The 27,792-nt window shown below is 48.8% G+C and overlaps 1 protein-coding gene across 1 annotated transcript; it reads right to left on the reverse strand.

The window, feature by feature from the left end:
- Nucleotides 1–1,231: 1,231 nt before the first annotated feature.
- Nucleotides 1,232–27,733, reverse strand: COQ8A (coenzyme Q8A). The gene is made up of 14 exons (XM_054399268.1): nucleotides 27,557–27,733; nucleotides 26,587–26,997; nucleotides 24,837–24,903; nucleotides 20,179–20,253; nucleotides 15,009–15,131; nucleotides 11,950–12,035; nucleotides 10,646–10,786; nucleotides 9,733–9,814; nucleotides 8,242–8,335; nucleotides 7,005–7,146; nucleotides 4,731–4,838; nucleotides 3,926–3,991; nucleotides 3,077–3,163; nucleotides 1,232–2,618 (listed from the first exon to the last, which is right to left on the reverse strand). Exons 1-14 carry the CDS (start codon nucleotides 27,731–27,733, stop codon nucleotides 2,325–2,327), a joined length of 1,953 nt encoding a protein of 650 aa, XP_054255243.1. The 3' UTR covers nucleotides 1,232–2,324.
- Nucleotides 27,734–27,792: the final 59 nt, after the last annotated feature.

Genomic DNA, 27,792 nt, shown 5'->3' on the forward strand with positions numbered 1-27,792 from the left:
CTTTTTAACCTTTACCAATGGCATCTAACGTGTCAAACAATTCCACTGCTTTGACTGCTGCCATGCCTGGACCCAAAGGAGAAAAACTAAACTTAGTCTGTCAGAAGCCAGAAGAAGGAAAGTTACCCTATTAGTGCACAAAGCCTTGATGCAAAACGATTGCTTCACTCAACAGCAGAGTTCACTCTTCTCCCAAGAGTCAGGAATAACATGCCCACTAGTTTAGCTGAATTAAACTCTCTCAACCAAGTCCTAAATGAAGAGGTTCAGGATCTCAGAATAAAGGTAACACAACAACCTGTTCTCCTGTTTCTCAGAGGTTCCTCCTGAGAAACAATTTATTCACTTACCTGCTCTTTTACCTTTGCAAGTGTCACAAGTGAGGACTTCTTCCCTGCTGAGGTTTAAGATACTACATTCTCAGGGCTGTGTCACCTGAGTAGGACTAGCTACATATCTGGCACTTGCCAGATGAGGACATCTGCCCTACCAGCACCACGTGAGCGTCAACTCCCAACAGCCACTCTTTCTTCACAAGTGGAGGCAAGGCAAAGAGAGAGATCTGTGTCCAAGAGACTGGTAATAGAGTGACTGAACAAATGAAAACAGGAAGACAAGTCCATTACCAGGGGCAGCCAGACAGCTGCCCAGGCTGATGTCCCTCTGGCTCCTCATCACCATCACTGTCTGGAGAACCACAGAATGTTAGAGGTTGGAAGGAACCTCCAGAGATCATTGAGTCCAAGCCCCCTGCAGAGCAGGACCACCCAGGGTAGGTCACACAAGAACACATCCAGGAGGGTTTTGAAGATCTCCAGAGGAGACGCTACAACCTCTCTGGGCAGCCTGCTCCAGGGCTCCAGCACCTTCACAGTAAGGAAGTTTTTTTTCTCCTGTTGAGATGGAATTTCCTGTGATTGAGTTTACATCCATTGCCCTCATCCTGTCACTGGGTGTCACTGAAAAGGACTTGGTACCCCCCTCCTGACAGCCACCCTGCAGGTACTGGAGCCATTCATCAGTACTGATGACAGAGCTGCACTGGAAGGATGAAGGCATCAACAGCCCACAGATGGATGGCCTTACAAGGGCAGCAGCTATGCTCTGAGCAAAACCAACTGCAACAAGAGGAGACTTGAAAGCTTCTCCTGTTTATCCCACAGGCTAGGCCGTGGTTCAGTTGGCAGCAGGAGCTGAAGAAACAGCAGGCAGAAAGGCCCCACTGCACAAGCACTTTTTTTATTGAAATCAGGAAGTTGTACAGGTACAGGCTTAGTACAAAAACTCTAAGAAAGTCAATTTCCTATCTTGACTCCCAACAAACTAACCCTGTGTGGCTGCTTTTAAGTGTGTGACACTTCAGCAAAAGCTTGAAATGCTCCTGAGAGACATTACTTGTGTCTGCCTTGCCTTATGTTCTGCATTAGAGGAAAGCAAAAGAGACAGACAGACAGACTAGATTCTTGGTTAGGAGTCCAGCAAGCAGATGGTGTCAGGAGTTGGAGCTCACCTAACTCGCCCTCAGGAAATCTGATAACCTGCCAGACAGTGAAGAATCCCACTCTGTGTGCTCAGATCCTGCTCTCTGGATGACATCTCTGACTCCCAGACCCAAGAAGGGTTGTGTCATTGTAGAGGTGTGTTTAAAAGAAATTGGCACTTCTCCTCAGATTTTTCAAAGTACTTCCTATGCAAGCCAAAGAGAGGCAGAAAGCATAAAAACCTTCATCCTAGGTACACACAACTCTGTCTCCTTGCACTAAATCAGTGAAATCCAGGAGGGCTCTTCAAACTGCCACCAAAACAGAGTGTGGGAGGGAGGTGCTGAACATGTCTGTGTTAGGGATACACCTTTGTATTTCATCCACAGTATGAAAACTACTTGAATTCCACCATGGCATGAAAGAGGGGGAAGGTTTTTGAAAGAAAAATTGGGGAGGAAAAAAAAATTGGGAAGAATTTCAAACAGGGTTTCCATATTCAAAGCTACTCTTTGTCCTCCTTTCCCCTCCCCAGTCACTCTGCAGCCACCACCACCACCACCACATTACCAATGCACTCAAGGTAGTCAGCTGCTGCCTTGCCACAGTAGAGAAGCACTCAAAAAAGACAGCTTCCTGCACTGGCAGTCAGCATAGGACACACACAGAGCACAACAGAACAGCTTTGTCCTTGTGAAACACAACCTTGGCTTCCAGGGCAGAGCTGCTGCATCTCAAGAGGATGGAGAACTGGGGTGCAAGGCATGGGATGCTTAGAACGCTCTCTGCAAGGCTCAGCTGAACTGTGCCCTCAGAACGAGACATCCTTAGTTCAAATCCTTCCTACTCCTCCGGCTTCTTGCCTCTGCTGCTCCAGTATTTGCTGTATGCCTCTTGGAACATCTTTTTGCAGGGGATTTTGGCCTTCAGTTTGGTGCAGATAAGGAAGGACCCCCCCATCTTGCGATGGAGAGAGTAGGTCTCCTCCGGCGGAGGGATCAGCCGATGCTTCAGCATGACCGGGATCAGACCGTGGATCTTTTCCGTGGTGCTTTGGTTGCCGAAATCAAAAGGCTCCTCGGATGCAAAAGCCTCTCCCAGGATGAGGACAGCGTTTAAGTGGGCATCTTCCATTTCCTGCCCAAAAGGAAAGAGGCAGAAAGAAGGTCACCAGCCATTTCCAGCAGCGGGGGAGGAAAAGGAGAAATGCTGCAAGCAGCAGCAGCAGCTCGAGGTACTAGACTCTCCCCACAACAAAGGTCACCTCCAGCCCCCAGCAAGGCTGAGGAACATTAGCTCAATACAGTTTCGAGCAACTAAACCTTGCAGACCATCCACCCAGTCATGAAGTTTCAGCAGTCATCACCTGCAGGTCTTGCATGGGGAGGAACAGAAGGAGAGGGGTTTGGGTGCTCCCGCTCTCAAAAAAGAATTGAGAGAACAAAAGTCAAAACCTCTTTCCCCCACCTCTCTCATCACCAGGGCTTTCAGACCAGTATTGCTTTCTACCAACATCAAGAAAGCTGGGCATGTTCACCATCACACGCCACATTTATTGGTGGCCACCACTAAGAGCAGACCCTTCTATTCCATACCTTGACTTCATAGCCAGTGAGGAATTTCATTTCAATGGACTTCTTCAGAACTCTCTCTCTGTCCATGTCAGCAGCTGCCTTGATTACCTGAAGAGGAGGAAGACTTTCAGGAGACCTAGAGGACGGCTGGAAGCTGTTTTGAGCACACAACTCCTTGCAGGCACACGTGCTGCCCACTCACTGCCCTCCTCTTCAGGGCTCTGCACCTTGGCCAGTTTAAGAGCTACTGCCAAAGCCAGGCAGCTACTGGTTCACCAAATCTTTTCCCAGTAAGGGCTACGCATAGCCCAGGGAACATGAGGGATATCAAAAAACCTTCACAGCTCAATCAGCAGCCAGACCCTCCCCCAGCAAAACAGGAGAGCTGTGAGAAGCTTTAGGTGACAGCTTCTGGCCCCTGCAGCTGGATTTATCAGGTGGAGGCCAGAGTGATGATGAAGGAAGCACACAAGACTTGATGTGAACTTCAGAGTCTGCAAGCAGGCCAGAAATCACAGGCAGAGACAGTGGACAGGACAAGCACTTAAGCCTGCTGTAAGAAGCACTGGATTCTGAGTGCTCTGCTAGGCTCTGCTGCCTGAGTCCCCAGTAAGCACAAGGACAGTGCTCCATCTTTGCTATGCAATCTCAGCATCCAAACAAACAGCCAAAGGCTTGGAGCAGATGTGCTGAAGACTATGGTAAGGGGTGAAAGGGGAACAGATCTCTCTCTCTTGCCTCCAGCCCTGCTTCCCTCCACACCCTCAATGAATTCAAGTACACAGTGATACAGCTAAGAGAGCAGCAGAGCTCTGCCAAGACTCTTAAGATGCCCAGGGCAGCAGTCTAGGGCACAGTGCAAGTTCTCACCTCAATGTAGACATCTGTGAACTTCTCATCAAACCCTCGTGTTGCTCCGAAGTCCAGCAGAGCCACCTGGAAACGGACAAACCCATCTGTATTACAGTCTCAACCACTCCAGCAAGAGCCTGACCTTTTGCTGATGTCTTCAGGAAGCTCAGCTGGCTGGAGAGCCCTTCCACAGCTCTGCATTCCCCTAACTCCTTTATTCCCTGACAGCAGCACAGATGTTTGCACTGGTAGGTGGCAGAGGAGCCATGACCTGTGCCCACACTCTAACACCTGCTCAGCTGATAACTCCACTCACTCAGGCTGTGTGGGAACAGAGCAGCACAGAACCTTTGCCCAGCACTTTCCAACACAGACCTCACAGATGACCAAGCAATTCCATCTGACCTGCAGCACACAAGCAAGCAGCCAAACCAACAAGCAGGACAGCTGCAATTTCTGCCCTCATTTTCAGACAAAAGCATTCAAATAAAGAGTCCTTGGCTCCAGTGTCCTGGTAGAGCACTGACAGCTGCAACTTCCCACTGACCAGCTTCAAGATAGACCTTGAGGCCAAGAAGTAGCTGTGACTAGATCCAAGTCCAAAGACAGGCAGGCAGCCAGAGTCACAGGTGCCCTGCTCTCCTACCCAGACCAAGCAAGGACAGGTAGCATGGGACAGGTTTCACTTTTCTACCTGCCTGAGGCTCAAGGGCAGGACTCAGAGAACCTCAGCAAGGGCTCATTAAACTGTGGCAGTGGGGAATAATCAGAAGTTGGTGTAAGGCAGCTCTTGTCGAGGCAGACAGCAGCAGCTTGGGCTTACCTTGTGCAGCTGTGGGTCGTAGAAGAAGTTTGACCAGTTTGGGTCTGTCTGCATGTACCTGAACTCAAACAGCTCCCGCAGACACAGCACTAGGATGTTGTGACAGATCTTCAAAAGCAAGGAGAGAAAGCAGCAAGTCAGGAGGGCAGCAAGCCCTACTCACACATGTGATTTACAGTGGGCATTAGCAAACAGGGACACATCACCAGACTGGCAGGAACTACCTGCTGCATGCTGCAGAACTACTCAAGAGGCGAGGGAGCACCTCCCAGCACCTGCCAGCCCACACCTGCCATGGGACATCCTTAGCAGGCAGCACAGCAGCCACCCGAGTTTTACATAAATCTGAGGTGTAGCTCCTGGCAGCCCCCAGAGGTGCCTCCAGAGAGGCTGCTGGCCTGCATCTGGCAGCTGAGAACAGCAGGCTCCAGGGATTGTTCAGCTGCACACATTACTTGTGTCCTGGTCCTGCCTTTGACCTTCCCAGCTTTGGCTACACACTGGATTGTTGCTGAGAGAGCAAAGGGACATCTCCACTGGGCAAAGAGGGATCCAGAAGCAGAGGTAGGAGAGGCTAGCGAAGTGTTAGAGCCTACTCTGGTGGGACCCTGCAGGAGCCTGACCAAAATGAAGCCAATGTAGGTGATGGAAAATGAGATGTGGTTCCACATGTTCAGTTACAGGCCCAAAGAAGCTAAACAGGAGAGTCTTTCACTATAACACTGCCAAACAACACAGAGCTAGAACCAAACCTTACTGCAAGGGCTCTTCACTAGCTGTGTGCACCCCCCAGGTATTCCTCAGCCAAAGCTTCTGCTGGGCTCAGCACTGAGCCAGCCTGAGGGGTGAACAGCAGGCTCACACCTTGGGACTGACAGGCGTGGGAGAAGCAAGAGCAGTTTGCTCCCTGAAGAGTCCACTGCTGAGTTACTACAGCAGAGCTTTACTAGTCTAAATCTGCCCTCCTCAAGCTTCAATCCATTCTCTCTGTCTCCTGTCACTACAAGCCCTTGTCAAAAGTCCCTTCCCTTGTTGATATGAAAGATTTTGATAGAAAAAGCAAAGGTTTGGTTGATGTCAGCCCAGGGCTGGCTTTGCAGTTGCCACTGGAGCAAACTGTGGGTGCCACTTTTTCAAACACTGTTGGTAGTTGAGCAAGGGCTCTGCTACTGAATGAAAGCACATGCTGCTGTGCACTGGCAGGGGGGTTGGACTCAAACATCTCCAGAGGTCCCTTCCAACCCCTAGCATTCTGTGAGGATATGCAAACTGGAGCCTGGTCAGCAGCAGAACTGCCAGTTTCATCCTGCCCCTGAGCTTCTGCAAAGCTGAGTGAAGCATGTCTTCAAGAAGGAGGTAGGTGAGCACCGAATGCAAGACAGAGCCTGTAACACAACACTTCCATCTGGGTTAGAGGCCTGTAGGTCAGCCAGGCCAGCTGCTTATAGGAAAGAAGGGGTTCTGCAGCAACAGCCCCCCTTGCAGCCTTGCAGAAGCAGCCCTGATGACACAGCAGCTCGCTGGAGGGGGACAGGCCCTAAGAACCTGCAGCTGAGGGGTCACAGGCAGCCAGCTCTGGCAGAGCTTGAAGTCCAGTGTGACACTGGGGTCTGTTCATGTAGAGGAACATACTCTGCTTTCTTCCCCAATGACCTGCTAACAGCTGACAGACAGCTCACAGGAAGACACAAAAAAGACACACACAAAAAGAGAAATCCCAGATACCAGGGCAGTTATTTCTGCTCCTGGAGCAGCTGTTTGTCTCACCACAGCACCCCCATCCCTTGCTATATTCAGCACCAACGCCTACCCATCCCCACATCCCCCCTCCTGTTTACCAAGAGGTACTTTTCCAGTAGCCCTGTGCAGCACAGGTCAGTCCCACAGAGGGGATAACAACACAGAGATCATTCTGCGCTTCTGCCCAGCAGAGCAGCTGCAGAACAAGACCCCCCTCCCAGAGGTGACAATCCCTCCCCAAACTTAAGGCCATCTAGGAGTTACGCAGCTAAGCTACCTCCCTTTCAGCTACCCTTCCATTCACCCCCTCCAGCCCCTCCCTGCTGAATGCTAGCTCCTGCAAAGGCCTAAACCAGCCTGGGGAGACTCCAACATCGTTGCCAAGTTCCCTGCACAGAGACTCTAGGTGGTCCCCAGATCCCATCCTGCTTTGCAGTACTCAAGGTTTGGCCTTCCACAAAGTGTCCCCTGCTCTACCAGTCACCAGGCAGGCCAAGCATGAGCGAGGGGAGAGGCAGGAGCACCCCACAGTACCTCATTTCGGATCTCCTGGCTCAGCCCTGCAGCTTGGTCCAAGGGGAAGCCAGACACCAGCTCTGTGGTCAGGACGTGTTTGCTGCACAGCTCATCTATTACTCTTGGAACATAAAAGAAGGGGTGGTCCTTCAGCAGCTCCCTAGGGAATGGAGAAAGGAGAGGAAAAAGTTAGGAGCCTGGAGAGCACCTGGGCCCCTCTGTGACACCTCAGGCAGTACCCAGCCCCTTCATGCCAGCTCTCTTCACATCCTGGCCGTGGTTGCCAGGAGTTGTTTTCCTTAACTGTTACAGTAGGGATGAAGTCACCAGAAGCCACACCAGTGACAGAGCTGCTGCCAGCTGCTGTGCTCATATCTCTTGCCAGAGAGTGACACTGGGAGGGCTCTAGGCTGGTACATCACAGAATCATAGTTTCACTTGGAAAAGACCTCTATGATCAAGTCCAGCCATCAACCTAACACTACCATGGCCATTAAACCCTGTCCCAAACTGCCACGTCCACATTTCTTGAACATCTCCAGGGATGGTGACTCCACCACCTCCCTGACCAGCCTGATCCAATGCCTGACCACTCTTACAGGAGAAATCATCCAACCTGGCCTTGAACATTGCCAGGGAGGAGGCATCCACAACCACTCTGGGGAACCCATTCCAGTCCCACCACCCTCCTACTGAAGAACTTTTTCCTAAGATCCAGTCTAACCCTGTTCACCCTCAGCTTTAAACCATTCCGCCTTGTCCTGTCTCTAGACATCCTTAGGAAAAGTCCCTCTGCAGCCTTCCTCTAGGTTCCCTTCAGGTATTGGAAGGCACATCTAAGGTATCCCCCCTTGAAGTCTTCCCTTCTCCATGCTGAACACCCCCAGCTCCCTCAGCCTGTCCTTATAGCAGAGGCGCTCCAGCCCTTGGATCATCCTTGTGGCCCTCTCCTGGATTCATTCCAAAGCAAGCACTGCAACTTGGCCTCAAGAGTTACTGCAGTACCTTCCCGTGGGCTTCTGCAGAAGAGAGAGGGCAGCTGCCTCCCCCCATGGCTCATGCTCAGCATCGCAGTTCAGCTGAGTCACTACAGGCCTGGCTGAGACAAGGTGGTAATTCTGGCAGACAGCTCAGCCCACAAGCACATCCCAGGGCATGGCATTCATCTCCCCACTGTCCCTGCAGTTAAGCAACCTCTCCTGCCTTTTACAGCATGCACAGATGGAAAGGGTTGAAGGTAGTGGTGTGGACATACTGGAATTTCCTTGCACAGGCAGCTTCTCTCTGGTAGTCACACTCCAGGGCCAGCTCTCTGCTCACAACTTCAATCAGATGTTCAGGGAACAAACCTGAAAGTCAAACAGCAGAGAAGAAAGTAGGCTTAGAAAAAAGGAGCTCCTCAGGCTAAGCTTTCCAGAAATGCAGCTAAGGAGCAGTCTGCTACCCAGCCAGCACTGAGCTGAGGAGTACAGGAGGCCCCAGAGGGCCAAAGAGCAAAGTAGAGACAGTTCTGTGGGTAACCCTGGGCCAAGGCCACACAGGTGCTCCTAAAGCAAGACACAGCCACACCATCTTTGTACACAGGGCTCTGTCACCCCCCAGACCCCACCCTACAGCCCACACTGGCATAGCTGTGCAGAGACACACACCAAGGAGCAGAAGTACCCAAAGGCTAGCAGAAAAGGCAGCAAGGAAGGGTCCAAAGTCTTACCTGCCTACAACAGGGAGAAACAGTCACCAGGACCAAGATGGTGAACTGCTGCAGCACCTAGGCAGGGCCTGAGGTGCTAGGTTCAGCCTTCTCACTCTTGGAAAACCAATCTGCTTCTCAGGCCAGACACCACAGAGGACATACCCAGGTTTTGTCAGCACCCAGGCTGGTTTTAAAGCCTTGCTAAGTGCAGTCTGACTAAGAGACCTTGAGCAACCTGGTCTAGTGGGAGGTGTCCCTACTTATAGCAGAGGACTGGAGCCAGATGACCTTCAAGGTCCCATTCCAGCCTAAACCATTCTGTGAATCCATGAATCTACAGCTGCTGCAGGCAGATAATTGGGAAAAATGAGTACTAAGTCCTAGATTCCCTGTGGGAAAACGGACTTAATCTGTGTGCTGGGACACTGAGCAAGTTCCAAATGTGAGAGTTTTCCATGACTCCACAAGTCTGGAAAGAGCACAGAATGACTGGCAAGAGCAGAGGATGGGAGGCTACAGAAAACAGGGAAGAATGAGTTCTGCCAAATGTACCAGAAAATAACAGGGACAGCCTAACCTGAACACTGCCCATGCTTCATGCCTGGAAAGTCATCAGAGGGAGTATGCCCAGACACTTTGTACTTTGCCAGGAGCCCCTTTGGGTCCTTCATGATGAAGGGCACACAGAGTCATGGCCAGAGAAAAAAAAATATCACAGGTGCACTTCCCACCCCTCTTACAGGATACTGGGGTGGGCATGTGGCCAAGGCAGTGGTGGCTCTGCAACAGGAGAGGGGAACAGAGCATGGCTCCCCAAGTTGGCCCTGCACCCACTGCCCACATCCACTACCTCCCCCCACTTTCTGCAGGAGATCTGCTTCTGGGCAAAGGTGGCAATTTTCAAGTCCTCTTCAGTGTTTCCTCGGGGCTGCTTCCCTCTCTCCAGTCTATAGAGAGAAGCATGCAGTGTACTGCTTGTTCCTGCATGTGCCAGGGGGAAGGCAGAGCCTGCCAAGGCTCTCTGTACCTGCCAAGGCTCTCTTGTCTTTTTACCTTCAGGGAGAATGTTGCTCATGCTCAGGACAGTCATCAGGTTGTTAACATCACTGTTGATGCTCTGGGCAACTCCAGGGTACTGCAGGACAGAATGGGAGAGGGCAGTGTTGAGACTGTGATGACCTAAGCTATACAGAGCAAGATAAAAACTCCTTCCAGCTCAACATCCTCCTACCACACAGCCACCTGCAGGCTGGCTATCAACCAGGGCTTATCTGCACCACCTCTAAATGGGCTGCCCAGGGAGGAGGTGGAGTTGTCATCCCTGGAGGTGTTTAAGGAAAGATAGGATGTGGCACTTAGTGACCTGGTCTGGTCAAGGTGGGGGTGTTAGGCCATAGGCTGGACTATGATCTCAAAGGTCTGTTCTACCCTCAATAATTCTGTGCTTCTGTAAAAGCTTACCCTCTCCTCTAAAAGTTTCTTTACAGCCCAGCATCTAAAATGGGACAGACATCATGCTAAGATGTAGCTCCTTGCAACCAGAAGGGCTTGTTCAGGTCCTTTGACAGGCACTCTTCCAACACATGAAAGGTCACTGTCATTGCTCAATACTCAGTGCCTGCTTATCACTTAAAACTTCTTCAACCTTTGGGCTGCAGCCAGAAAAAGGGCAAGTGGCATGTGCACATCCCAGGGAGGGGACTGATCAGGTAGGGCCCTAAAAGCACAGGCAGTCCCTCACCATCACTATCCCCACACTGCAGTGATCTACCTAGGAGGTGTTTCCCACTTGTGGGGAGTCAGAGACTGCCTCAAGCTGCACAACCTTGCACTAGGTAAGGTATCACTGGGCCCACACTTTGACTTGCATGAAGGTCTTTATGTATCTAAGCAGCAAGCATGCTCAAACAGCTCCCCTGCCCTCCTGTGGGGCACAGGAAAGTGCTAAAGTTGGTCTGAAGCTCACCTGGATTTTCATGGCAACTTCCTTCCCATTTTTCAAGCGTGCCAGGTGAACCTGACCAATTGAAGCAGCAGCAAAGGGACGTTCTTCAAAGGACTCCAGTTTGTCCCTCCAGTTGGGGCCAAGATCGTTGTTCAGGGTTTTCTACAAACAAAGGTATCAGGATGTGGGAATAAAAGGTTTAGGATTTTCACCAGTGGCAATCACACTCAGGTTATGAGAAGCAAAAGTTCGGGATTTTCACTAGTGGAAATCACAGTCCCCTAAGGTTATGAAAAGAAAAGGTTTGGGATTTTCACTAGTGGAAATCACACTCCTCTGAGGTGACTCTCACAGCTTACAGTAGTTGAGAGTACCTACACCCTGCTTTCTAGACTGTCCTCCCTCTCACATCACTGTACACCATCAGAAGGATGGGCCAGCCAGCAGTGCTGCTCAGCACTAAGCAGATGCTGATCAGATCTGTGTGAGGCTCTGCTGCTGCGGCCTAAAGGACAGTGATCTTGAGCAGAAACATCACTGCCCTCATGATACAAAGTCTCCTTTTTGGTGCCACTTGTCATCCTCCAGAAAATGAGCCTGGAGTTATGATATTTCTCCTCCTTCCTCTTACTGCCCAGCTGAAGAGAAGCAATCCAGGCATGCAAGAGTGACTCTCTTGAAGGCAATAGTGACAATTAAACATCACAGCCTGCTTTAACAGCCTTTTTGCTGAGCTGCCAGCTCTGGCTCTGCTCAGTGTCTTTCAGATTCAGCACTGGCAATTCCTTTTGCATCAGCTGAATTCAGAGGGAAGCAGGGAGAAAGAAAACACAGATATTTGGGACAGAAAATTGAGTTTGCCTTGTTCTGACTCTCCTGGATGGTGGGTTAGCTTTAACCAAAAAAGGATGGACAAGGTTGCTGTTACTTTCTCATCAGACTAAGGCTTGTCAAGCTGCTTCTAGGCATTTCCAGACACTGGCTTAACAGCCATGAGATGAGGGAATGGAGACAGAAGAGGAGGCTACATTCAACACGACCCTGTAATTGTATTTGTATGCAACATCTTGTTCCATCAGCACAGTCTTGGGACATCAAAACAAGCCAAAACACGCTTCTACCTCTGTCCAGAGCTAAGTTTCAGTGCTTTGGAGGGAAAAGGCAGCACATAAATGACATAAGGAATCAGATGTGTTACCCCTACCTGAAACTATGCAACATTTACTGAAAGAAAAATCCCCACCCACCTCCCTTACTGGGGTCTGCCACAGGTTACTCTCTTACTGTCCCCTCCTCCCCCATAAGCAGGAAGGAATGTTCCTCACCATCATCTGCTTTATGGGCATGAAGTCAGCACTCTGACGGACACGCTCGAAAATCCTCTGCAGATGGGGGTTGATGAAGGCATCATCTGCCAAGGGAAAAGCAACAGCACTGCATTCTCTGCTTCTCCAGCACACAAACCAACAGGCACCTGCACACAGACAAGTCAAGCTCTCCTGCCCCCAAGCATGCCCCACAGAAGGTTTCTGAAATCATTCTAGTTCAGAAACTCTCCATATCCAGAAACGGCACCAGAAGTGCACCTTCCGAGGCATCACACCTTAGAAGTGAGAGGAAGAGAGAAAAAGAAGTCCTGAGCACAAGCAGCACAATAAAAGGCTTTTTGGTGGTGCCCAGTGATAGGACAAGGAATAGCAGGTTCCAAGTAGAACACAGAAGGTTCCACCTCAACATGAGGAAAAACTTTTTCACTGTGAAGGTGACAGAGCCCTGGAAGAGGCTGCCCAGAGAGGTTGTGGAGTCTCCGTCTCTGGAGACCTTAAAAACCTGCCTGGATATGTTCCTGTGTGACCTGCCCTAGGTGATCCTGTTCTGGCAGGGGGGTTGAACTTGATGATTCTGGAGGCTACTTTAAGAGCACCATCCTGAGAAGAAGGATGGGGAGGAATGGCAAGCAAAAGCTCCATAATGTAGACATGACATTAGCACTCAGTACTGTTCACAAATTCCCACTGAAGCCATGAGCAGCATTCAAAATACTAAAAAACCTCACTTGGAGTCAGTAGGAGTTCTCAAGAGGAGGTCCCATTCTGTCACTTCAAGTCAGGGATCAAAAGGATTTGCAGGAGCAGGGAGTGAAACTCCAGTTGTGACAGTAGAACCCTGCCAGCAGGCCAGACATGGCACTGGGGTGTGCATTCCAGACACTGACAGAAGCGTCTGCTCTGTCACCAATGGGGTCATCAAACAGGGCTGTGCAGCCTGCAGAAGAGAAGGCTGAAGAAGAGCTACATTTCACAGCTGTCCCTCAGCAAAGTTACCAGGGGCCTGTGTTCTCACCAGGTACTGCAGCACTCCACACGCTTGTCTCGAGTCAAATGAGGGTTGGGCAGCACCACTGAGGTTGCTGAAGGCCTGCATGTTCTTGATACCACAGTGAAGTCAAGCAGCAAGTGTGTGACACTCATGCCAGAGCTCAGTAACAGTAGGAGGCAGAAGGCAAGTGACAAAAATCCAGTGCATTTCTGCTCCTTACATCTTAGTTTTTTCACAGCTATTCCCTCTTAACTCACATCCAAGCCCAGGGCACACATCAATAGAGTCTTTAGAATTTAGTTAGTCCCAGGTTAACTTCAGAGCTGATTTCCAGACCCACCCCTCCTTCCTGAGACACTGGCCACAGAAAGCAAGGAGCCCAAGAGCTCCTTCTGGATCTGCACTGTGAACCATCAGTCTTTGGCACCTGGCACTTTTTTACAGGATGACAAAAGCTTTGACACAGCCTCCCACCTTGTTTTGTTAGTGTTGCCATCAGTCTGGAACACACCTAAAATAAGTGATCAGCAAATGAAAAATGATGGAATGCCACAGTCAGGGCTTTTTGGAACAGGGAGCCGCTCTTGCTGTATTGGCTAGCCCAGGTTGTTTAATACAATGCCAGACCCAGCCTCAGCAGCCAACATCTACAACTCAAGGAGAAACACAAACCAAGCAAGCTGAGCCCTTCAAACACTCAGACACTGACTCAATTTCAGTGACATCTCCAATTTCAGTGACATCTCCACAGCTATTTCCAGACAAGGGTAACAGCTATTTTTGGCTGGTCCTTTCCTTCCCTAAGAAGTTGGGCAGGAAGCCAAGTGGACAGGTCCAGATAAGGTTTGAATGCAGCACACCTGGTACCTCCCAGCACTGTAACAGTTTAGTACAGACCCTGATGGCACTTCATGCCTTCCCCTGTGGTCACTGACTTCAGAGCTGGATGGAGTATCAGTTTGAATTCTCCTCAAGTTTAAAAGAGGTGTTTTATTATCAGCTGTCCTGGACTTCCAAGCAAAGCTTCAGTGCCAACACTGCATGTAGACCACAATCAGATTGCTATAATGGGAGAAGGCTGTGAATATAACCTTGACCACTTTTGGTGAACAAAGAATGGAATTGTGTTCTTCATAGAATGGTTTAGATTGGAAGGGACCTCAGAGATCATCTACTCCAACCTCCCTGCCATGGACAGGGACACCTCTCAACTAGACTCAACTGCTCAAGGCCTCATCCAACCTGGCCTTGAACATCCCCAGGGAGAAGGCATCCACAACCTCCCTGGGCAGCCTATTCCAAAGTCTCACCACACTTGTACTGAAGAACTTCCTAAGCTCCAGTCTAACCTTGCTCTCCCTCAGCTTCAAACCATTCCCCCTTGTCCTGTCTCTAGACATCCTTATGAAAAGTCCCTCTGCAGCCTTTCAGTAGGATCCCTTCAGGTACTGCAAGGCAGTTCTAAGGTCCCCCTGGAGTCTTCTCTTCTCTAGGCTGAACAACCCCAGCTCCCTCAGCCTATCCTCTTAGCAGAGGTGCTCCAGCCCTTGGATCATCCTTGTGGCTGTCCTCTGGACTCACTTGGATATCTTTGTGTCCTTATGCTGGGGACTCCATAACTAGATGCAGTATTCAGGTGGGGTCTCATGAGAGCAGACTAAAGGGGAAGAATCCCCTGTCTTGACACTGTCCTCCTCCTTTCTAGCAGGGACACTTGCATGTAGAGCAGGTGTCCCTGCTAGATGCATGTTTTTAACGCAGGCATTACAATTCCCAGACAGTGTCACTTGATTTTCAGCCAGTTCCAACCAGTTGTGTGCCTGACAGAGCAGGGACTTTGGGAACGTGGTGGTATCTACTGCACACCTCCAGTGATTTCATACTGGGATTAGCCTGAATTCCATCAAACATGTCTCTACCACTGCTCTCAGATGGGAAAGCCACTTGCCTGGTCTCATCACACTCACTTGACATTGACTGACTGACTCCAGAGAGCTGACCATATAGCACAAGAAACCAACTGCCCAACATGGCAACACTAAGGAGAGCTGAGGACCTCTCTTACCTTGAATGCTTAACATCTGTCCCAGCTTCAGTGCCGCTCCCCGGACCTTGCACAAGGTTCTCACGATTCGTTCTGCGTTGGCCTCCGACAGGAACGGGCTGGAGTCCATCACTGCTTTCTTTCCTGTGGGCAGGGAGAGAAAGCACATGGGTGAACACCATCCTTACCTCAGCAAGCTCACTTTGGTCTGCTAGCCCACATTCAACAGGAGATATGCCCAGAGAATCAGAGAATTGTCAGGGTTGGAAGGGACCTCAAGGATCATCCAGTTCCAACCCCCCTGCCATGGGCAGGGACATCTCACACCAGATCAGGTTGCTCACAGCCACATCCAGCCTGGCCTTAAAAACCTCCAGGGATGAGGCTTCTACCCTGGGCAACCTGTTCCAGTGTGTCACCACCTTCATGGTGAAGAACTTTTTCCTAACATCCAACTGAATCTACCCATGTCTATTTTTGTTCCATTCCCTCTAATCCTATCATTACCTGACACCCTAAAAAGTCCCTCACCAGCTTTCTTGTAGGCCTCCTTCAGATACTAAAAGGCCACAATACGGGGAGAAGTCAAACTAGGACTGCACTTGGTGCCTTCACTGCAGTCCAGGGGCATAGATTGAAGCTGGGACATGTCTTGGGACCACTTTGACATTGCTGGCTTGAGAGCCAACAGCAGCAAGTCGCAGCCTCCATAAACGTCTGTGCTGCCATGCAAACTGTCCAGAATCTTGGGCAGATGTTGGTGCTTGGACTCACTATCACTTAGCTCAACCTAACATACTGCAGAAAGCTCTCCCAGGTGCCATGCCATAGGCTGCAGTGTCAGAAGAGAAGCTGAGCCACAGCAGGGGAGAACTGTCAAAAGCCTTGGCAGCACATCAGTGTAGACTGAGAAGATGCTGGCACTTCTTAGGGTAGAAGCAGGGATTCACACTGGCACCAAATCTCTTTTCTCATACCAAATGATTGTTGCCTGAAACAGGCATGCTCACACACACATACTGCTGTGCAACTGCACACCCAGAGTAGGCACTGCAGCTCCACAGAGAGCAGACACAGCTTTCTGCATCTCACACAGGAACTCTCAGAGCATGTTGTCACAGAATCACAGAATTATTGAGGCTGGAAAAGACCTCTGAGATCATCAAGTCCAGCCTATGAGCTAACACCACCACATCAGCTAAACCATGTCACCAAGTGCCACATCCAAGCTTTTCTTAAAGGCCTCCAGTCATGGCAACTCTACCACCTCCCTGGGCAGTCCATCCCAGTGCCTGATCAGCCTTTCTGTGAGGAACTCCTTCCTAATATCCCACCTAAACCTCCCCTGGTACAGCTTCAGGCCAAACCCTCTGTCACAAGTTGCCTGGGAGAAGAGCCTGACCCCCACCTGACTACAACTTCCTTTTAAGTAGCTGTAGAGTGTTAAGGTCTCCTCCAGGCTGGATCCTGGCTGTGAGAAGTCCCAGAGACTGAACATGTCCAGCTGCCCAGGGCAGAAGGATCCACTCACAGGAAAAGCTGGCTCTGGGAGCGGAGTGCTTGGGGCCATTTAACAGCTCTGACTTTCAGCAATCCCACCTCAACTGTCCCAGCAGGAAAACTCTGTGGTCTTAGCAGTGATGAGGTAAATAATCCCTTGTGTGAGCTCCTTGGGACACACAGGAGCCAGGGAAAGTACCGAGGCGAAGCTTTACCTTCCTTGACACCACCGGCACACAAAAACATCCTGCTCCCAGTCTGCGGCACAACAAAGGACTTCAAGGACTTAGTTAATGATTGAAGTCACCTCCAGAAGCCAGTGAACCCTGACAGTATTACAAGTCTTATCAGAGAAAGAGCCAGACACAGGCACTCCCCATCCCTTTCTCCTGGTGTGCTTCTCATTGAAGTGAAGCCCAAAAGGGCACTAGGTGAACACCAGGCTGCTCAGCAGCTCGTGCTCAGCTGTTGCCTTTTTTATGTACTTGGCTAAAAGTGGACACAAACAAGGAGGTGACCTGGAAACAAGAGTCAAAAGCAGGATTAGGTAAATGGCAAGGGCAGGGAGAACAGACACAGGCTTCCAAGGCTAGGTGCAAAGGAAGTAGGGATAAAACCCAGCACAAGTTCATGAAGAAATATGTTGATTTTCAGTAAGTTAACATTTTTTTCCCTAAAAGTGGCTGGCACCTTTTGATGCCACAAACGATTTTTCTCCCCATCTTAAGATCACAAAGTTGTTGCTGGTTGAATTTGGTTTTTTGTTTTGGTTTCATTTTTTTTTTTTTTGGTCTTTTTTTTTACCTACTTCATCAGGGACAGAAAAAAATATCAATAGAAGTGGGAGGTGTCCCTGTTAGAACTAGATGATCTGTAGGATCCCTTCCAACCCAAACCATTCTGTGAGTAAAACTCTCCTCCAAAAACAAACCAACCCAACCCAACCAAAACAAACCAACAAAAACCCTTCCTGCACCTACTCAGAGGAATTTGACAGTGGAAAGAATTTGTGTCCGGGACATAACTGGATGAAGAAGAGAGAAATTCACAAACTCTTGCACCAGATTTTTTTGTTCTAGGATAAATCCCTTGGGAAGTTAATTGTTTATGGAAACAAGACAAAACCCAGATAGAGAGAGAGGAAAGGCCCTGTACCTACTAAGCAAGGATGGGGAATCTGAGCAGGAAAAGGCAGATCAGCACTAGCAGAGTTGCTAGAGAACGTGCAGGAGTATAGACATTTGTGTTCCCTCCATTTGGTAAGAGCAACTGAAAGGAGCAGTACAAGCCATGCTGCTGGGCTCACCTGCAGCTCAGGAGTTTCTAGCTTGGGGTTGTGTGACTCAAGGACCACTGTTTCTAGCTCCATTTGAAAGAGGTGGGAGACACTTCCATTTGCACTGACTGGACAAAAAGAGGGTAACCAAGAGAAAACAACTTTCCTGTCACTCCTGGATGTCAGCGAGCATGAAATTCTTCAGCATGCCTTTGGGCATACACACATCTCTCTTGTTTATGTCTGAAGTGCCAAAGAGTTATTAATATTGCAGCAGTGGGGAGGGAAAAGACATCTTCCACCAGCTTCCAGAGAACAGGACAATGTCATCCTCAACAGAGACAGGTCTTAGCCTGTGCTTATGGAGCTACCAGCCAGAAAAGCTGGACACAAATGCCTCAAGCTGAAATTGTGAAAGAGGTGCAGAGGGATTTTTTTTAAAGAAATGTAGAGGGGTCCCTAAATCAAGAGATTTCCTCCAAGAACAGCTAAGGGTGGGACTACCAGAACAAAAATAAAATCTGTAAGAAAATGGGGATCTTGGACTCAAAACTGTGTGCACATACTCTGCCATGCATTTTTGCAGCAGCAGAGCCCATAAGGGGAGTCCTCATTCATGGAGTCTTACCCACAGCTGTAAAATCCTGTAGGAAACACATCTTGAGGACACTAGTAAGAGGCTTTACCTGATTCACCTGGAGACTTCCCCATGCTCTTGGCCTAAGAAGCTCCAAGAGTGCACAAGGGCTGAAACAGTCTTTGACTTCAGCCTCAGCTTGGTATTCACTGCTGTCATTTGTAACTCCCATGCCTAGCACTGAAACTGGCAGCCCTCTGCCTTATTCTTTAATCAAGGTTTATTCAAGAAAATTGCTCTTTACAAAGCATGCTTCAGGCTGCAGAGAAGACTTCTGGCACCAAGTTGCAATTAGAGAGGAAAGCAATCATTTTCCTAGCAAGAGTAAGAAGTCTGAAGGTGCAATTCCTTTATTGCAAAGAAAAAGTGTTTGTTGTCCTCTGAAGGATCCTTCCTCATGCTGTGAGGAAGAGCAACAAAGCTCATGTTATCCCCTCAAATTTCACAGCCCTCCAAGCTCATTTTTTCACTCTGGGTCGTGCCCAATTAGAAAGTAATCTGCCAAGCAGAGAAATGCCAATGGTTGTGCAATTTCTCCTCTGTTACAAGCAAAGCAAATCATCAGCTTCCAACAGGTATGAACAATCTGTCAAGAATTCTTGACAGGAATGGCCATGTTTGTCTGAATGCATGTTTTTAAATCAGAGCAAAGAAATGCACCTAGCCTCAAACACCTCAGGTCATGGAGAGAAACAACAACTGCCAGCCAAAGATCCTTTTTTTTCTATTGGGCTGCTCTGCATTGACTGCAGAAGGAGTTCTATAAGGGTGTCTAGCAATAGGGCAAGGGGTAATGGTTTGAAACTGAGGAAGAATAGGCTTAGACTGGATCTTAGGAAGAAGTTCTTCAGCGTGGCCTTTTAACCTGTTATGAGAGTCCTTCAGAAGAATTACAGAATCACAAAAATGTGAGGGGTTGGAAGAGAACTTCAGAGATCATTGAGTCCAATCCCCCTGCCAAAGCAGGATCATCTAGGACAAGAACATATCCAGGCAGGTTTTGAAAGTCTCCAGAGAAGGAGACTCCACAGCCTCTCTGGGCAGCCTGCTCCAGGGCTCTGGCACCCTCACTGTAAAGAAGTTTCTCCTCATGTGGAGCTGGAACCTGCCGTGTTCCAGCTTGTACCCATTGTTCCTTGTCCTATCACTGGGTACCACAGCAAAGAGCCTGGCACCTTCATCTTGGCCCCCACCCCTCAGATATTGATAGACATTGATCAGATCCCCTCTCAGCCTTCTCTTCTCCAGACTAAACAGCCCCTCTCATAGGACAGGTCTCTCATAGGAGAGCTGTTCAAGTTCCCCAATCAAACCCATAGCTCTCTTGGACTCTCTCCAGTAGATCCCCATCTCTCTTGAACTGGGGAGCCCAGAACTGAACACACTATTCCAAGTGTGGTCTCACCAGGGCAGAGTACAAAAAGAAGGCAGGGGGGAGGGGGGGAAATATATATATATAAATACTGGAAATAAAGAATTGCCATTCAACATGTCCAGAAAGTCTCTCTTTGCAGAGAGCAGTCATCCTTGGGAGTCCCTACTAGGTAGAGCATCCTTCCATTTCAGAGTGCAACCACTGAAAGTCTGGAAGTGGAGAAGCATTATGTTATAAATAAAAGAAGTACCCACATTCCCCTGTTATTCCGACTGCCTCACCAGCCCAGCTTTCCAAACAATACAATCTTTCAAATGCAGGTAAACTCTGCCTGAGAAGTAGATAAAAATAAGGGGGGAAAATAATAATAATAATCAAGAATGAGAATACAGAAGGGGCTTACCACTGCGTTCCTCAGGTCTAAGGCTCTTCTTTGCAACTTCTGCCAATGCTCCAATGCCAAGACCAACAGCTAGTCCTTTAAAAATAAGAAGGAAAAAGACCCAGGTCAGAGTTTTAAACCCTCTGAGCCACATACACAAGCATTTTTGTAATCAGCCTTAAGCCACACTGTCAAATGCACAGAAGCAAAACACCTTGATTAGAGCATCCTGGCTTTTGCAGTGGAGTCATCTTCAGAATTGATACTGAACTTCCTTTCCTGTACTTCAGCTCAGCACTCCAGCTATCATAAGCTCTGCCATTCTGGGATGCCCAGCTCATATAAAGCACATCAGTGTTTGCTACTCAGAACCCTGTCCTCAGGCTGATGGCCTGCTGAAGACTCAGATTGCAGGGCTTAGAAGAGGGGGAAAAAAAAAAAAAAAGAAGCTCACAAATGTGGTTCTTAAAGTACAATTCTCAGGGAAGAAGAAAATCTCCCTCCCTGCCCACCATGCTACCACAGCAGGGGGAAGCAAAACTGCATTTAGCTTAAACCACTGCCAGCAGGGTTTAAGGCTCTGTGACTCCTGTCTAAGCATTTGCGCTCATTAGCTGTCTGCCTTCCACCTGAACCAGGGCTATGATGAACAGCAGCACCCGAGGCTCACCTTTTCCAAACAGTGTGGTAACCTCCAATTGCAAGGAGCTATGCTGGGGAGTAACCCCACACAGCAGCAGTAGGACCATGAGACTAAACACCAGCACTCCATGTGCTCTCTCACCCTTGAAAGCAGCCAATTCGAGGTGTTGGCTCAGCCACAGATTAAAATAAAGGACAAAAGAAGCTTTATCTGCTTCAGCTGAGGGAGTTGGGGCTGTTCAGCCTGGAGAAGAGAAGGTTCCAGGGAGACCTTAGAGCTACATTTCAGTATCTGAAGGGGATCTACAGGAAGGCTGGGGAGGGACTCTTTAGAAGGGCTTGGAGTGATAGGATGAGGGACAATGGTTTGAAACTGGAGCAGGGCAGATTTAGGTTGGCCATCAGGAGGAAGTTCTACACAATGAGAGTGGTGAAATACTGGAACAGGTTGCCCAGGGATGTGGTTGAGGCCCTGTCCCTGCAGACATTCAAGATCAGCCTTGCTGTGTCCCTGAGCAGCCTGACCTAGTTGGAGGTGTCCCCGCTGCCTGCAGGGGTGTTGGACAAGATGACCTTAGAGGATCCCTTTCCACCTCATGCAATCTGTAAGCAGGAGCTGCTCCTCACTATAAACAGAGTCCCTCTTCCCATGCAGTCCTAGAAGCCATTTGAAAGCTCCTAAGGGTCAGGATCAAGATTTGGCCATTAAGAAGTGCTCCTCATGGGTAGCCCTTCCCGTATGAGGCTGCCCACAACTACTTCAGACTCACCACACCATCAAAACATCTTCTTCAAGCATTACCCATCCTGCCAAATCACCACCAAGGGATTTTTAAACTGGAAAAAACCCATTGCCTACAGACTACACCTGCTGCTTTCTAGCCATTGTACTGACAGTGCTATTTCTCCTTGCTGTTGCAAGGGAAGATTCAGAGGGAAAGATAAACAATGAATGCTAACAAGAGATAGCAGAGTCCAGAGAATCTGAACATCATCTTTGCAACACAAAGTCACCCTAAAAGCAGTCTGAAAGCTAGAGTTCTGTCCTGCCAGCATGACAGCTGGAGAAGGGCAAGAACAAAAAACAGATGACACACAGAGATAGGACTGGGGATGCTGCCCATAAACAATCATTTCTTCCTTGCTCTCCCTTCCTGGGTTTGGTTTGGGGAGGCAGGGCTTGGTGGTTTGGGTTTGGGGTTGGGTGTTTTTTTTTTGTTTGTTTGTTTGGGTTCTTTTTAAATATGAGGTCAGGAGAAGAGAGGCAGTTAGTTCAATTTCCCCTTGAAGCAAGAGTCAGCCTTTCCACATGCAACAGCCCTGAGTGCTGAGTGCTGGAGTGTACGACCACAGCAGTGGAACTCAAAGTTCATAGAAAATTTGTTCACCTGCCACTTCACACCCACCAGCTGTCAGCAAGCAGCCAGAGATAAATTTGGAAGATGACAGCCAAGTGTGAAGTGAAACTTTGGGTAGAAATCAAGGCTGGATTACAATGGAGACTTGTATGGTACTAGAGCTTAAAAACACTTAAGTGAGATTTTAAGTGGGCCTTGTTACTCCAAAAAGCAGATCAGGAATCCTGCTTCCCTTTACAGAACACCAAGCATGCTGAGAAGCCAGGGCACCTGCAATGAACTCTGGCCAGTATCAAAACCTGATGTTAGCACAAAACCCACTTGCTGTTTATTCCTGTACTGCATGGAATGTCTCTGCCCCCGGCTCCTCCTACTCTGACACAGAGACAGAAAAAGGAAGAACACTGTGGGGTTTTTTTATATATATATATAATAGTTGATCTGAATTACCTTTGAGAGGCTGTTTTTCTTTCTTCTGGCATCTGTAATACTTGGATGTCTATTTTGCACATGTGCTTTTCTATCAGATTTTGTGGAACAGAATCACAAGAACCACAAGGGCCTTACATGCTGCTTGAGGGAAACTGTTCACAGCCTAGGCAGGCTGCTATCATCTCAAAACACCTACAGTCACAACAAAACCACAATGAGACTGCTCATCTGATGATTAGCTAAGTAAGACTAGCTATGATCATCTTTTCCATTTGCAACACTGTAATAATTCCCTTTTTCTCAGGAACATATTTAGTCTTGGATACAAGACATTAGATAAGCATTATCTGTTAATATACCTGAAGATATTTAGCTGCTTTTTAACACACTGAGTCCCATTCTGCAAAGAAAATTCACACAGGCTTCAGTTAGCTTCATCTTACAAGCTCAGACCTTCACAGAATGGTTTAGTTTGGAAGGGACCTGAAAGATCACCTAGTTCCAACCCCCTGCCATGAGCAGGGATACCTTCCACTGGCCCAGATTGCTCAAAGCCTCATCCAGCCTGGTCCTGAACACCTCCAAGGAGGGGGCATCCATGACCTCCCTGGGTAATCTGTTCCACTTGACAGCCTTTCCTGGGAGAAAATGGTTTATAAGCGATGGCTAGGTAAATAAAACCTTGACAACTATCATCTCCCCACCCTCATAAATCAATACCAAAAAAAGACCTGGTTTATATTTAACCACTGTTCAGAAAAGCAGCAAGGATAAGTTTGGGAAAACAACTATTTAAAGTAACAGCTGCTCCAGCTGCCTCTGCTTGACAGTAAGGACAGTAGGGACTAGAAGGAGTTTCCTCAGCAAAGTCAAATCAAATAGAATGGTCCAGGCCAGAAGGGACCTCCCAAAGGTCATCCAGTCTGACCTGCAGTCAGCAGGGACATCCCCAACTAGATCAGGCTGCCCAGAGCCTTGAGTTTTACCTTGAATATCTCCAGGGAAGGGGCCTCAACCACCTCCCTGGGCAACCACCACCCTCATAGTGAAGAACTTCTTACTGATCCAATCTAAATCTGCCCTTCTGTAGTTTGAAGCCATTGCCCCTTGTCCTGTCACCACAGGCTCTTGTAAACAGTCTCTTTCCAGCCTTCCTGAAGGCCCCCTTCAGGTACTGGCAGGCTGCTATTAGGTCTCCCCAGAGCCTCCTCTTCTCCAGGCTGAACACCCCCAGCTCCCTCAGCCTGTCCTCATAGCAGAGGTGCTCCAACCCCCTGATCAAATAGGCAGGACCAGGGTACTTGTACAGACTGGAGAACTAATTGCACCTCACTCTCTCCCTCTCATTGCAACAGCACAGCTCAGTATGTGTTGCCATGAAAATCTGCAGTTCTGCTATGTGTTCCCAAACCCTCTGCCCTACCCTCTGAAGAATGACTTTGTTTTCCATTTCAGAAGAGGCACACAAAAACTAAACTCCAGGAACACATCAGCCTGCCACAAACACAAACCCATGCCAGCTCTGCAGTTCTTGTTTACAGGCAGCTCCCAGAATGCACCTGAAAGGTCTGGTTAGGTGGGCAGCTTTTTTCTTTGCCGTGCTATCGCAGTAGCAGTTATGATAAAAGAGTAGACAGAAGACAGAAGTCAAAGTACAGCTTCATTCTGACTGAAGGCCAAGATCCATAACTGTAAGGAAAAAGCTCTGAGCTAGCCAGCTGTTTGTGGGGAGCACTTTCTCATTAGCAAGCTTAACCTGAGAACACAGGCTCACAGGATGTTAGGGGTTGGAAGGGACCTCTGCAGATCATCGAGTCCAACCCCCGTGCCAGAGCAGGACCAGAGGATCCAGCACAGGTCACACAGGAACACATCCAGATGGGGCTGGAAAGTCTCCAGAGAAGGAGACTCCACAACCTCCCTTGTCAGCCTGTTCCAGTGCTCTGTGAGCCTCACAGTGAAGAAGTTCCTCCTCATGTTGAGGTGGAACCTCCTGTGCTGGAGTTTCTATCCCTTGCCCCTTGTCCTATCCCTGTCCCTCTTGAACAGAGCCAACTCCAGCTTCAGCAGGAGCTGTGCCACAGCCAGACATTAATCGTTGTGCATTCCTGTGTGACCTGCCCTAGGGGATCCTGCTCTGGCAGGGGCACTGGACAGGATGATCTCTAGTGGTCCCTTTCAACCCCTACCTTTCTGTGATTCTGATGTGCAAGCACAGTGAGTGCAGATGTGGGGGTGCAAACTGACCTCCAAAGTTGGCGAGCCGTCCGATCCGTGTGACAGGAACCTTCCTCTCCCGGGCTCGCTCGCTGAGCTGCAGCAGAAAGAGGGGGGGAAAAGGAAAATCAACCCACAAGAAATCCACAAAGCAACTGGGCTGCAGCCAGATAGCTGCAGATTCAGGGTGCAACTTGGAAAACACTTAAATAACTCTGTGCTACGCATAGTCTTTCTTCAGCATTGAGCTTTATGTATTTTGAAAGACTTAAAGTGAACACCCTGCAGAGCAGACACCACGAATGGAAACATACAGTAAGCAGAGGAGCAGATGAAATGGGGGGAAAGGTAGAAGAGCTGCCAACCACATTTAGCAATCCCTTTTTTTACTTTCATCTCAGCAGCCCTTGCATTTGGAAGCTGTAGAAGCAGCACAACACCAATCCAAACTCCCTCTCATACATGGAATTCAAACTCATAGAAGGTAGAAAAGTCCACACACACACACACACACACACACACCAGCTGGAGCAGCAAAAGCAGTTTCATCAAAGCAAGATCCTGCATGAGCAAACCTACAATAGCAGCTAACAGTGGGTCTGGTGAAGGAGGCAGAAGGTCAGAGCAAATGGCAGGTGTCTCCACTGTGAATTCATCTGTGGTCTTTCTGCACTGTTTCACATAAGGGCATAAAGCACTAAAGCAACAGTTGTGAGCTATGCTCCTCTCCAGTCTATGAAGGCTCAAGGCAAAGTTTCCTTCACTTCTAGAAGGACTGCAAGACACAGGAAGCCACAGCCTTCACTAAGAGAAGCTTAGGTCCAATTCATTCTTCTCAGCCATAGCAAAAAAACTAGCTAAAGGAACAGGGCCCTTCAGGAAGACAGACTCCAGGTCAATCTTCAAACCTTTGTAGCCACCTGCTCCCCATTTCACCCCAAAAACTTGGATGAAATACAGACCCTTCATTAGGTGAACCTGCTTTAGCAGGGGGATTGGGCTAGATGATCTCCAAAGGTTCATTCCAATCCCTGTCATTCTGTGATTACTGTAACAGGTAAATACATGGAGTCCTCATAGTCCAGTGAAAGAGAGCTCCTGCTAACATAAAAATGAATCCTAATCCTGTGTATGCTTCATAAACTTCCTCTCACTTCAGGATATCTGATACAGAGGGGGCAGGTGTGAAAGAAAAGCTATTGACATATTGAACATCTGCTTTCTGAGGAAAAGCTGAGGGAGCTGGGGCTCTAGCTTGGAGAAGAGGAGCCTGAGGGGTGACCTCATTCATGTTGATAAAGATGTGAAGGGCAGGGTCAGGAGGACAGAGCCAGGCTGTGCTCAGTGATGTCCAATGACAGGACAAGGGACAATGGGTGCAAGCTGGAGCAGAGGAGGTCCTACATGAACAGAAGGAAAAGCTTTTTCACTGTGAGGGTGGCAGAGCCCTGGAGCAGGCTTCCACAGAGTCTGGAGACATTCAAAACCTGCCTGGATGTGTTCCTGTGTGTCCTGCCCTACATGATCCTGCTCGGCCAGGGAGTTGGACTGGGTGATCTCCAGAGATCCCTTCCATACCCTAACATTCTGTGATTCTGTGACAGAGTAAGTACCACAGATTCAATGAACACTGTCACTTCCCTGTTTTGCCTCCACAAAAGGGAACAGCAGAAGAGGAGGACATGAGAGAAACCAAGGAGAAGATGAGTAAGGACAATCCAGTACAGCAACCCTAGTACTGAGAATCCTTCATTAAAAACCAAAAACCAAAATCACATACCATCTGTTTGTAGGGTTTCTGTTCTGCACCTGCTTTGGCCTGTCTGGCTTTATCAATATCTTCAGCTGTTAATCCACCAACAGAGGAATGGTCTTGATGAAAAGCCCTTTTTTGTCCAAAGGTAGCAGCAAAAGGATTTCCAGGGTCCCTGAAGCCTCCAAATAACCTTGCATCCATTTTGGGAGGAGAAGATTTCTGACTTATGTCAGAATCTCCAGGCTCACCAGCACTTCTTAAAGGTCCATTTGCAGTGTAAGAGTAAGCAGGGCCTTCGCTGCTGTGTTGGTGAAGCTTGCCAGGGGCAGTGGAGAAGTCCATTGGAGCATCAGATCGCTCTTGGGCTGAGAAGTCATAGTCCTTCCCAAAATCTTCACTGAGGCCTCTTAAGTTCTCCTGCTGTTTTCCTAGTTCCTGCAAGTAATAACAGAAATACTGTCAGAAAAGAACTTAAAATCCTACAAGAAGGATGGGAAAGAGACTGTTTACAAGGGCCGGCAGTGACAACAAGGGGCAACAGCTTCAAACTAGAGAAGAGCAGATTTAGATTGGGTGTTAGGAACAAGTTCTGCACCATGAGGATGGTAGAACACTGCAACAGGTTGCCCAGGGAGGTGCTTGAGGCCCCATCCCTGGAGATATTCAAGGTAAGGCTCAAAAGGGCTCTGGGCAACTTGATCTAGTTGAGGATGTCCCTGCTGACTGCAAAGGGGGTTGGACTGGATGAGCTTTGGAGGTCCCTCCCAACACAGACCATTCTGTGATCCACTCCGTACCCATCTGTGGTGCTCAGAGACGGGCACGCAGCTAGGCTGTCATTTCTCTGCAATAAGTACTCTGCAGAGACTCAGGCACTGCAGGCATTCACAGTAAGGCAATAGGAGTTGCTAGTCACTCTCACAACAAAGCTGAAAAGTTAGCTGGAGGAAAAGCAAAACTTCAGCCTAGACTGTGAAGAAAGAGCTTTGCTTACCTGCACTTTGCCCATGGCAGAACTGAACTGCTCTTCAGCAGTGGCCTGGAGACTCCTTGCAATGGTAACTGCATCACCCCCAAGGAACACCTGCCGAAGCTGACCTGCTTGGGTTTCCAGGATTGCTTTACTCAGCTTTGTCAAGCCTCTCATGACCATGAGGGCATCACCTGCCATGGCTGATGTCTTTCTGTGCTGAAAGATGAAAGGAAAGAAAAGACAAAAAAAATACGTCA

The sequence above is a fragment of the Indicator indicator genome, chromosome 2 (assembly GCF_027791375.1).
Source record: "Indicator indicator isolate 239-I01 chromosome 2, UM_Iind_1.1, whole genome shotgun sequence".
Classification (NCBI taxonomy): domain Eukaryota; kingdom Metazoa; phylum Chordata; class Aves; order Piciformes; family Indicatoridae; genus Indicator; species Indicator indicator.